The 12,097-nt window shown below is 44.8% G+C and overlaps 1 protein-coding gene across 15 annotated transcripts in view; it reads left to right on the plus strand.

Moving 5' to 3' along the window:
• Positions 1-12,097, plus strand: part of macf1a (microtubule actin crosslinking factor 1a) — a 182,610-nt gene that overhangs the window by 66,001 nt on the left and 104,512 nt on the right. For 14 of the 15 annotated variants that reach the window (XM_076011905.1, XM_076011906.1, XM_076011908.1 and 11 more), the window contains 2 exons: positions 7,401-7,462; positions 11,122-11,211. In XM_076011905.1, the coding sequence (XP_075868020.1) occupies positions 7,401-7,462; positions 11,122-11,211 (152 nt within the window). Of the gene's footprint in view, positions 1-4,416; positions 4,631-7,400; positions 7,463-11,121; positions 11,212-12,097 lie in introns of those variants that run through there. The other variant, XM_076011907.1, reaches the window with a different exon arrangement.

Raw genomic sequence — 12,097 nt, forward strand, 5'->3', positions numbered from 1 at the left:
TTTTGGTTGGGGTGGCATTTGAAGCAGCCTTCGCCGTAAAGATCATGTACGTTTCCTCTGCACGCTCTTCACTTGCAGCCGGACACGGTTTACAGTCATGCAAGCAGAACTCCGTTGCTGCGTCTCGTCCGCCTCTGCTGCGTGACTCAGTGGAGGACAATCTTCCATATTTGGCTCCCTGTAGAGAAATTTGTCCACTATTTAATCATTGCTCCTGTAATTCAGTCTGGAGCCTGCAGTTCCCTGAGCGCCTTTGGCTGCATACGTGGACGTCGCCTCGCGTGCGGTTTTAGCTACATGCTTTGCGGCAGACAACAAGCTGCTGTCCTGCCAATAAGCTGCTTTTTTTTTTTCCTTTTCACGTATCGTCATTCAGAGCTACTGGTAAACTCTGATGTAATGTCTCGAATCTGCAGCATGAAGCGAATTCCAGCAGGCTTGCACAGTTTAGATTAAGTGCTAATACGCTTTAAAAAGCTTAATAGAACCTTTATTATGTAATATCACTTATTCTATCTACACTATTCAATGCCATGTTTACTTGAAGGGCCTTCCTGTCTAATTATGTAGTAGAATGTTTTTTTTCATGTATCAAAAAATTACTACCAGAAAATGAGCAAAGTTCTCATCCTGGATAGCTTTGACCGTGGTGGTATTTTGTTTGTGATGTAACGGAGCATCGACTTGGATTTGACGGGCGCCTGTTTCACTGAAGTGGATCGATACTGAGAGGGCAGTGAGGGCTGCTGTGGTGTAAACGTTTAAAGAGACAAGGCATCGTGTTAAAGAATCCCTGAGCACATGGTGAAAAAAAGAAAAATCCAAACTTTTGAAAAAAACAACAACCCTGAAAACTAACTTGACCTTTCCTCTGTTGATAAAGTAGATTTATTAGTCATTGACGTTACATGACAAGCAGCAAACTGAGGAAGTGGCAAATGATCATTAAGCAATAAATGTGGCCCTGGTAGTAGGTATCAATAAGTACAGTTTTTTGGTAAAGCATTGATATGGTTGTAAATAGAAAAAGATTTTATATTTTTTGATATGTTGATATCTTTGTTTGTTGGTTTCTTAAAGAGGAAATGAGTATTCATTGCTTCACTGACTGGACTAAACATAGAGATGTGTCTCTCTGTGGTTGGGTGGCGTCGATGTGAGTCATTTTCAAACCAAAGTGTCAGAGGACAGAACTCGAACCTAACGGTTGACGTTCATGTTTATTTGTTTGCTTGATCGTGTATCGAGGTTCTTGATGAGACACTGCTAGTCTGTGTGTGTCTGTGTGTTGTGTTGTGTTGTGTTTTGTGGTCTGGTCTGTTCTGGTCTGTTCTGGTGTGGTGTGGTTTCTGTGTGTGCGCGTGTGTGGCCATTTTCTGCGTGATGCTAAATGTGAACTCCTCTCCTCACAGGAAACCACACATGTCACAGCGGTTGCCTGAGCAGGGTGTGTGTGTGTGTGTGTGTGTGTGTGTGTGTGTGTGTGTGTGTGTGTGTGTGTGTGTGTGTGTGTGTGTGTGTGTGTGATGTGAGCAGCTTCATATTTTTGAACATGGCTTGAGATGATTTCTCATTCGCTGTGTTAAAAATGCGTCCATTTTCCAGTAATCACAAGTGGACAGTGGGTAGGGTTAGATAAGCAAATGCTTCCTCCTACTCTTTTTCAAATGGGTCAATATTATCTGATCTCTATTTGTTCTTTACTAATTTAAGTGTTTTCATTTGTTACTTATTCATATTTGTTTTTGTTGACTCACACATGTTTTTTTTTTTCAATTTCAAACAAAAAATTACGATGCATTAATGCACAGACAAAAATACAAATAGGAAAAAATAAAATAAGTTAACAAGACAGAGCGAACCAAAAGATCATAGATCCCATTCGCATGTGTGAAAAGGAGTGTTAACCCCACGTATTGATACACAAAATGTTGTTGTTTTTTGTGTGCATGCCTCCATCATTTCAAAATTAAATTTTCCCCTAAAGTTTTAACTTCCTTCCCTTACAGTGAAAATCTTCTCAGTATTAGCTGACAGTAGATTATTTTTTGCTTTTGAAAAGTATTTGTGTGTGTGTGTTTGGGCTGTCTGAAATTCCACAATACCTTTGGGCTTGATCGGTTTTGACCTTGATCATTCATTCATTCATTCATTCATTCATTCACTCATTCACTCATTCACTCATTCATTCATTCACTCATTTAATCACAATACAAATTGTCTTTCAATACACACATCAGTTAAAATGTGTGAATTAGTCCAAGGAGTAACTTTCAGAAATATGCATGATGCAAATCAAATGTCAGTCAGTACATTTGTCAGTCAGTACATTTGATATGTACTGACTGATAAAATCTGCTTTTCAGTGTCCGAGTTTGCTCGGCCCAGTGTAGATCAATGTGCTCAGAGCGGGACAGATAAAATATTTTTATAGTGTTTCATTGGTGCAGCAAAGTTGACCTTTGATAACCTTTAGTGAGTGTTGTGTAGCAGCAAGATAGAGCACATGTGTTCCATGTGATTTCAGGGTGTGTTTTATGACGGTTGATGGGAGGAGTTTGCTCCATGTCTTCAGGTGTAGGACTGCAGCCGCAGGGGGGCAGATTGAAGCCGATCTTGCGGCAGGGGTTTCTGGCAAGTGTGCAGTAGCAACCAAGCAGCTGTCGTCATTTCCGGACAAGCCAGATCACGGAGATTTGAGTTGAAACCATCCAGCTGCTGCACACGCGGAGCTTCGTCGTGCCAGCCAACTGAGTTGTTGCTTATTAGAGGCTGCAGGCAGGATGCGAAGGAGAGGAAAAAACGATATAAATACAAAGCGAACTGGACGTGGGCTGCTGCCGTCCTCTCACCAGTGACGAGGCGGATGAATAAGCGCGATGAAAAAAGAGACGAGAAAAGAGTGTGAAAGAAGAGACGACTGTAGCATCAGGCTGGTGTTTTTAACACGAGAACGTGGAAGCGTCCCTCCTGCTTTTCAGTTTAATCGAATCACAAGGCGAGGGAGGGAGGGATGGAGCGAGGGAGGGAGAGAGACATCCCAAAGAGCGGAAGGCGAGGGACAGCGAGGCAGATTAGAGCTGGTAACGAGGGGAAGGAGGGGACGAGGGATAAGAGCCACGCGTGGCATTAGAGGCGTAAGCTCCGTCTCTGGTATTTTTAGCGTGGACGGTCCTGTCGGTACGGGAAGAGGAGAGGTTCGCTGCAAAAGTCTGAAGGAAAGGGAGAGAAGGAGTCCCGGGAAGAGAGGACGTCAGCAGGAGGAGGAGGAGGAGGAGGAGCCAGAGCTTCTCTGGCCTGGTCAGCTGTTTGTTTGTTCCTGTGATGTACGCGGCTGCAGACCGTACACCTGCTGGTGGAGTCGGGCAGTGACGTTACGTCACACCGGGCCGGGTCACATGACCCGCAGAAGACTTCCGCTGGAGTCGGAGGCCGCCGACGACTGAAAGCGACCAAAGCCGTCCCCGTCTTCATTTATTTATTTTGGAGGCATGACTGAGCAGAAATGATTCCGAGCCGCCGGGCCGAGGCTCTGTGGGACGAGCTATTCCGGGAGACGCCGGGGCCGAACGCGGAGAGGATGGGAGATGTGATGTGAAGATGAGGAGGCAGCGGGCAGCTGAAGGAAGCTCTCGTCTGCGTGTGCTCTGTGGCCAGAAATACCACGGAGGCTCCACGTGAGATCCTGCCATGCTGATCACCTCCAGATGCGCGGACGCGCTAATGAGATGAGCCCGGCCTCTGCCTGCACCGGCTCTCCTGTCTGCGCTCGGCTCAACGGGCCTCGCTCCGAGGCGGAAGTCGCCGGATTCTATCGGATTTCACCGGGCTGCGGTCGCTGGTTGTTTATGCCGACCATCAGTTTTGAATTTCCAGAGGAGAGAGCTGGTACCTGAAACAAGCGGAGGGATAATTTGTTATGACAAGGACCTTCCGTGAGCCTTTCCGTCGGGGACACGCAGCCTCCCGCGCCAGCCATGATCCACTCGAAGGAGGAATTCACAGATAAAAAAACACATTGTCAGTGTGTTCAGCAAGCAGAGCCACTCACCTGTGCGCCGTGAGAAAAAGAGCCGAAGCAGTCGGAGCGCGGAGCGCGACGAGAGAGCGAGGTTGGAGTGAGCGCAGCTGCCTGCTGAAGAGGAAGTACAACTGAGAGGAGGGAGGGAGAGAGAGAGAGAGAGGGAGAGAGCCGTGCACAGAGGAGGTAGGGCCGCCCCCTTTGGGACTGAGCGTGTGCGGCTGACGCTGACTGTGACACACGTGTGAGAGCAACTGCTGCCGGGAAGAGGGGCGGCAGGCGGCCACGGACATGGCAGCCAGAGTAGGAAGGGACGACTCCGGAGCGGAGGAGCAGAGACTCTAGAGGCTGAGGGGGAGGAGGAGGTGGAGGAGGTGGAGGCCGGTCGTACCTGGCACCGGCTCAAACGCTGTCACGCGCCCCGGATGTGGACATGTGGACGTGTCGTCCCGCCGTCTCTGCCTGACTGCTGCCTCGGATTGTTGGATTGTTGGATTGTTGGATTGTCGCTCGGATCGGCACCGGAGAGGTGCGCCAGCACCATGTGGCCCAGCTACAGGGACGAATGTCAGCTTAACGCCCACCTTTACTCACTCATGTGCTGTGCAGGTCAGTGTGTGTGTGTGTGTGTGTGTGTGTGTGTGTGTGTGTGTGTGTGTGTGTGTGTGTGTGTGTGTGTGTGTGTGTGTGTGTGTGTGTGTGTGTGTGTGTGTGTGTTTGTGTGTGTGTGTGTGTGTGCGTGGGTGCGTGGGTCTGCGCGCGCACGCCTGCGTGCTGTTGTTGACGTGCCGTCAGTGTTTTGAATGCTGGCTCTCAGCACGTGTCTCGCACTCTGTTGCCTCTGCGCTGACGGGATACACAATCTGGTTTCTCACAGTTCTGCGGGTGTGAGCGTTCAGTGTGTGTTATTGTGTGTGTGGGGGTGATGGGGTGGGGCGGGGGAGAGGGCCTGTGTTTAGACAGTGTGTCAGGGAGTGATTCTCTACAATGCGGCCGTCTGTTTATGAATGAGCGGCTCTCGGCGGCTGTCACTTCGCTCATTCCTCCTTTCTTTCCTCTTTTTTTTTTTTTGCGGCAATACGCGACGGGTTTGCGTGGCGCGATTGGAACTCCTCTTCTCTCCAGGATATACGCGTTACCCTCTTCGTCAAATGTCATCAAAAGCCAAGTCTCTCATCTTGAAAACTAGCTCGGCTACCCAGGCAGGTTTTGCGAGTGAGGCGTGTTGCATTGGCGAAACTCTTTAGCAAGAGCATGTTGAAATATGCGTTGCTCGTGCTCGGGGGCTTGCCCTTTAAGTAAACTCGCCAGATGACATCCTGCATGACACCATGCGTGTGTGTGTGTGTGTGGGAGTTGCGCAGTACCATGGGAGACCTTCAGTTGTTTAACTTACTAAATCCTAATTCTAATTTCCTCTTTAGAAATCCTTTCTACTTTTAGACCTCTGCAGTCAAAGGTGTTGCCTGGTGGCTCTGTTGCAGTGTGTGTGTGTGTGTGTGTGTGTGTGTGTGTGTGTGTGTGTGTGTGTGTGTGTGTGTGTGTGTGTGTGTGTGTGTGTGTGTGTGTGTGTGTGTGTGTGTTTGAGTGAATCAGGCGGCAACTCTTTGAAGCAGGAAGTGATACCGTCTATCTCTCCCTGTGGCTGCTCTACCTCACAGCTCCACAATGGAAACTGATAAAGCAGTGAGCGACAACACTGCTACCTATAGTGAGCTGCTCTCTCATTGGCTAAGAACAAATCAGTTTGAGGAACTGGAGAGAAACATTCGTACGGCGTCTAGCAACTGAGAGCCACTGCAAGTGCAGAGAGGGCTTTATGCAGCGTAACTACTTTTTTTTTTTTTTTTAAACAGACCACATTAAAAACCCCTTGGCAATCTATGTCATCTGCTCCAGGATGCTCCATGCGGCAACCATTGTCCGTTTTGGAACCCAACACATGAGACTATCTCACCAGGGGGAAGTTACACCTTTGCCAGATTGGCGGGAAGGAAAGGAGCTCTGTTTTCTCATCCAGTCGGACTGAACAGAACTTTGAAAGGAAAAGGGGCTCCGCTGGTGTGGTGGAAGAGTGAGACCCAGCAGTCGGTCGGCTCTGGTCTGGTTGCTTCTCTCTCCCAGATTTTTGATCTACCTCACAAAGTCGTTGGACACTACAGCAGCGAGGGCGAGGGCTGGGTATCATTCAAAATTGATTGGATGCAATGCCAATTTCAATATTGCTTCCAAAACATTACTTACTACTACTACTTCTACCACCACCACTACTACTTGATATCAGATTGTTTTTTAAAACCAATTTGAGCAACAACAAAAATACATCGTAATTACACCACAAAACTTTTATTTTCCATTTTGCTGGTGATTCAAATTGTTCATTTAATTCAATTCAATTGTGTTCTATTTAATGTCCTTATTCATAATACATCAATTGTAATCCTTTCCTACATAATCCTTTCCTTTTGAAAAATGTTTCTACGTCCATCTAAAAAATAAGCAGTCACCCATTTTAACCGCTAATCATTGCTGGTGCAGGTAGCTTCCACATCGGCATCCGTAGGCAGGGGGAAATGACGTAACCTGGAAGTAGGCGGGGAAAACTTCAAACCTCAAAGTTTATTACTGACAGGCCGCCGTTTTCGCCGCACAGGGTGGCCTTTTCAACCTTTCATTGACACACATATTCCAAATGATTACAGTATTGGCAAGCTAAGGTTTACTTTCTTAGATATCGGAATTCCGCACCGAAAGATGATTCATTTTTCGATCGGTGCAGCAAATGTATCTAAGTTCAGGACCCAGACGCTAGCTAAACATATTATATGTGAAGCATGCTGAAAGACAAAATGACTTGCAATAAATGCAAAGCTTTATTTGATCTATGTTTTTATTTTCTTTGGTTCGCAGCTAATACGGACCAAGAAATGAATCGTTGTACATGTTGTCTATTTGAAGCAGCATGTCTTGATTGAGGGAAGCGGAAAGGAGTGCCAAATATTTTGCCACACAAGTAATAAAACAATAAATGATAACATTCCAAACCCACCCGGAGTCCTTGAAGACAACGTCTTCTGATAATGGTTTCCAAGATAGCTGCTCCAGTGTGTGCAAGAGGTTGCACTTCTAGATGGAGTGGTTTTCTTATCAGTATGACCTGAGTTTGTTGGCAGTGAGCTCAAAACAATCTGTTTTCACGACTATTCAGCACCAAATCATCATGGATACATTTCTCACCGTTTTGGGTTTGGTTTTGTGTCTTTAAACCATGTTGTAGCAATGTTTATTTCATTTTTTTTTAATTAATAATGCTGAGTGTTTAAAGAACAGAAAATTGACAACATGTCATTGACCTCCCTTCCTTCTCTGTGTTCCTCAGATGAGCGGGACAGGGTGCAGAAGAAAACCTTCACCAAATGGGTCAACAAACATCTCATCAAGGTTTGTAAAGTCACAAGTCTCTTTTCAGCTTTGTCAAAAACTTTGAAATCAGTGTTTTCCTCTTCTCTTCTCAGTGTTTATATTCTAAAATGAGATTATTAGTCCCCGAAAGTCCACTAATATAATAAATTCAATATAAAAAAAAAGGATTATTAGCCAAAACATTGCAGGTAAATTATATAATAGGTCTTTGTCCTGTTCAGCTCTGATGTCTCCTTTGCAGCTCATGAACAGCTGTCTGTAAGCCCACACAGACCGTGTCACACACACACAGAAGTGGCAAGGTCTCACACATGAGAATGGTTGGCATTTGTGCCACATGATGCCAGACTGCAGCGCTTGTCTGACCCCATAACTCTGCAAGCAACTGTCGTCACAGTGTGCTTAGAATGTAACTGTATATCAGCCGGCAGGGCCAGACGCACTGCTGCCGATTTAGGTCAGACTGGCAGCACAGCTGTGTAGATCGCATGATTCATCAGTGCTGGAGTGCACAGAATCATTTCAGTTCTCTGAATATGCACAACAAATGAAGTTATAAAAAAAAAAAAAAAAAAAAAAAAATCCTTTTTTTTTTAAAAAAAAAATTCCCTTTTCTTGTTTGACCGCAAAAATTAAATATGGAAATACACTACCAGTCAAAAGGTTGGACACTCCCATGACTATTGACATTGCAGTTTCTCACTAAAGGCATCAAAACTATGAATGAACACACATGGAATTATGTAGGAAACAATGAAAGTGTAAAATATCTCAAACACGTTTTATTAGGGCTGTGCGATTAATCAATTTTAAATCAAAATTTTAGTCGTAACTATGTTAAATAGAGGAAATTCGGAAAATTGATTTTCCTCTTTCATGCTTCTGGGTTGGCGCCTCTTGTTTCCCGTAGTCCTCCTCCCCCCTCGAGAAGCTGTTAACTGGCTACCTATGTTTACTCGCATCTGCACTAGCCACAGCAGGTGTTAAAACCAGGAAGTGATTCTGTTTGCTGCCCGCACCACTACCTGGTAAATTATTTTTCCGAAGTCGCATACAACACGCACTTGTCCCGTTTTTGTGGCATATTTAACGAGCCCCCCCCCAAGAAAAAAAATCTGGATTTTATTTTTGACCAAAATTGCCCAGCACTATGTTTTGTATTTAAATGATTCTTCTGTCTTCAGTATCTATCTGCAGTGTAGAAAGTTGTAAAGATTTAAAAAAAAAAATTGCATGAGAGGCTGTGTCCAAACTTTTGACTGGTAGTGTATATTTAATTATGAGACCCTTTAACATGCTCTTCAACTTTAAGTCAAATGTAAAATGAATTAAATCAGTCAAAATCTTACTTTTCTTTCTTTTTTCCTTTTTTTTTTTAAATTATTTTTTAATACAGTTTATTAGATGAAATAGACACATTTGTGAAAGTGTACAGAATAAAAATAGGATAAGACGGTTAACGCTTCCAGTAGTCTGTGGGACTAATAAAGGAAATCTTATCTTATAATTAGAATCTTCATGAAGTCTCAAATAATTGTCAAATGTATTTTCTTTCTCAGAAAGAAAATACATTTTATTCTGTGTGCAATTCAGATGTTGAAATTTAAATATTCTGAATGGTTTTATTATTTTAATCATAAAAATATGTTTAGGATCTAAATTCCTGTCAAATATGTTCATGCTGAAGAATGCAGAGCTTGCATGTATGGCAATTTTTAAGGTGTTATTAAATCAGTCTTGAAAATACGTGGCGATTCGTTTCCACACAGGGATGCCAGGGATAGCAGTGAACCGCGTGGCTTAGGGGTTGATCTTTGAAGGAATCGTTGTTCAAACACAGTTTTTAAAACCAAAGAGGGGTCACATAGTTGTGTTGTTAATCATCTATTGACACGTAGCCTGACCTGTGGCTTCCACAAACCCCCACCAAATCAGGAGGGGGATTTGGGCACAAACACGGGGAGAATAGAAATGTGGCTGAAAGAGAGCGGAGATAAATAAAGAAGAATAGTTGCCTGAGAGAAGGAAAGGGGGCCTTTGCCCTCAGGTGATGCCATCCCCTCTTGTTTCATGTGTGCACTGTGCGTGTGGCTGTTCAGGTGCTGACCTGTGCGCGTGTACTCTGCTAACAGGGGCCAGTGTAAACAGCCAGAGTTGCCTGCCGACGTGCAGTGACACATTTTTAATCCAGCAAAGCTGCAGCTGTGAACCGTTAACTGGGGCTGCGACCTCGCTGCGCTGCACTGGCCTGTCAGGTGTTTCAGCTCGGACCACTGCAGCGACAAATGGCAGTGTAGCAGGGCGTGAAGCAACAAACACATCTGCAAAATGCTGCACGAGTTTCGACAGGTTCGCCAGGCAAACCAGGATCACCTACTGAACCAAGTGCAGTTTTAGGACCCTGACTACGAGTCTTGTACCTTGTGTTGGGTCTGATCTGAAAGTGTCTTTTATTGCTTAGTGCTGATGTTTATTCTGAAGAAACCTAAAAGCTAACTTTTTTCTTCTTCTGTAAATGACCTCCCCCTCTTCGCCAGTAAAGACAGTTGAACTCATTTTACTGTGTTATTTTTAATATGGGACTGGAAAGAGTCAACCGTAGTTGGCAAAGCTAAGTTGCAGTAAATTTAGCTTGAACTTGGAGTATTAGCAGGTAGGCCAAACAACTAGATTTTGTGGATTGTGTGTTATTCGAGACAGGAATTTTGAAAGTTATGCACTGCATTTCAGAGTGTGCTTTAAAAAGTATTAAGTCCAACTTTTTGACACTCCCATTATAGATTGAGGGTTTTGTTGAGAGGAGTTGTTATTTTAAATTGACTAAGGTAACCAACTTCCTCAGAGTTGATGTAATGCCTACCTGAATTAGAGGGTTGAGCAGATTTTTAAATTGCAGCCTTTTCCTGTTTACCGCTGTGGTTGTCTTGCCCTCTTCTGGTGAAACGTGGAAGCTCAGTTTGTTGGCCAGGAGGTCAGGACAGCAGCAACACTGCCCTCCTGGCGTGAGCATCACTATAATGCAGGCAGACGTGTGTCGCTGCTCACTAAAGCAATTGGTTCTGCGTTGCATAAGCAACACAATCAAAGTCCTGTAAGACAGCAACCCTGCAGGAAATGAAAACACACCAAACACTAAAGTCTGACGAGCTGTGGGGTTGGCGTCTTTCTCAAATGTCATCTTTTCATTAAATGAAGATAGACATTCAATGTCCTGGTGACAAAATAAACATTAACATTTCTCCAAAGGCTGCAGTTGGCTCGTTTCCATTTCCTTTCAGTTTGCTTCATTACAGCTGGGTCAACAATTTTTCACCCCCAAACTGTCACAACCTATTCATTCTCCCCATCACCCCATCACGTCTCCCACTTCCAAACCACTGCTGGATGCTGACCCGGCAGCTGAGTCACCCTGTCGGCCTCCTGCAACATCCCGACCCTTTCACCAGCCAGCCACCCGCCCCCCCAGTGAAGTCATTGTAGAGGCAGCTCCTTGGCAACGCAGCCGGGAGGCCGTACAGCTGGTGCCTCTTCCCCGTCGCCTCGGTAACCGCTGTCAGCGGCCCCGTCAGCTGTGGGGCAGAGCGGCTCAGACAGATGTCAACAGTGTTGAGTCAACAGTGGGATGATTGGAGTCTTGGAATTAACCGTCTCTTCCTGTCTGCTCTGCTTCCCTCAAGGTGAGGAAGCACATCACAGACCTGTATGAAGACCTGCGGGATGGACACAACCTGATATCGCTGCTGGAGGTCCTCTCCGGGGTCAACCTGGTATGGATTTTACTCCCCATCACACACACACGCAAGGGACGACTTCAAGAGAACACTTAGAACTTGAGACAAAAAAAACGATATATTACCACTATTGTAAAATTACTAATAAGTACAAAATCTTGGACTCTTGATAGCCACCAGTTGTTTTTGGATGTCTGTCTCATCTATAAGGTTCTCAATGGTTTAGTCCTGACACCACCACAGGACTTCATGAAGAAAAAAAATCATCTACAGTAAACACCAGAGCACTGAGTAGAGGAGACTGTCATGTTCAACGGTGCAGAACTACATTTGTCCAAATAGTGGCATCCACCAGAGGAACACAGTCCTGGAACTCACTGCCAGCTCATGTCAGAAGCTGTCACAACTGCACCACCTTTAAAAAGACCCTTAAGCAGTGGTTCATAACAAATCAGACCTAATCTTATCTTTTCTATATGAATTGGAACTAATATATAATGTATTGTTTCTGTGTTTTTAAACATCTGCCTTACGACAACGGATTAAAATTAGCATTTATGCTAATTCAGGCATATTTACGTTGCTGCTTTTGCTGACATGTCAATTAATGTGCATGGTCCTAATCAAATAAATGAATTAAAAAAAAAACACACTCACACACACACACACACAAAAGTACCCCACCTGGTTTTGCGCCACACGCCTTGGTTCTCCGTCATCACCAAATGTTTAAAAGTGCAGATAGTTGGTTCAGATGAAACTTGGACAGCTTGAAGGTGACTTTTTTTCCTCCAGGCTGACACATTTTCATTGCCAAATTTAGACAGCCCTGCATTTTACTTACTTATTTATTTTTTTTACATAATCGGCCCACCAAGTAAAGAGACGTGTGTTGGCTCGAGTCCCAGACTGACTACGGTCA

The sequence above is a fragment of the Nelusetta ayraudi genome, unplaced genomic scaffold, assembly GCF_046127955.1.
Source record: "Nelusetta ayraudi isolate G7.1 ecotype Tasmania unplaced genomic scaffold, CSIRO-AGI_Nayr_v1 ptg000135l, whole genome shotgun sequence".
NCBI lineage: Eukaryota > Metazoa > Chordata > Actinopteri > Tetraodontiformes > Monacanthidae > Nelusetta > Nelusetta ayraudi.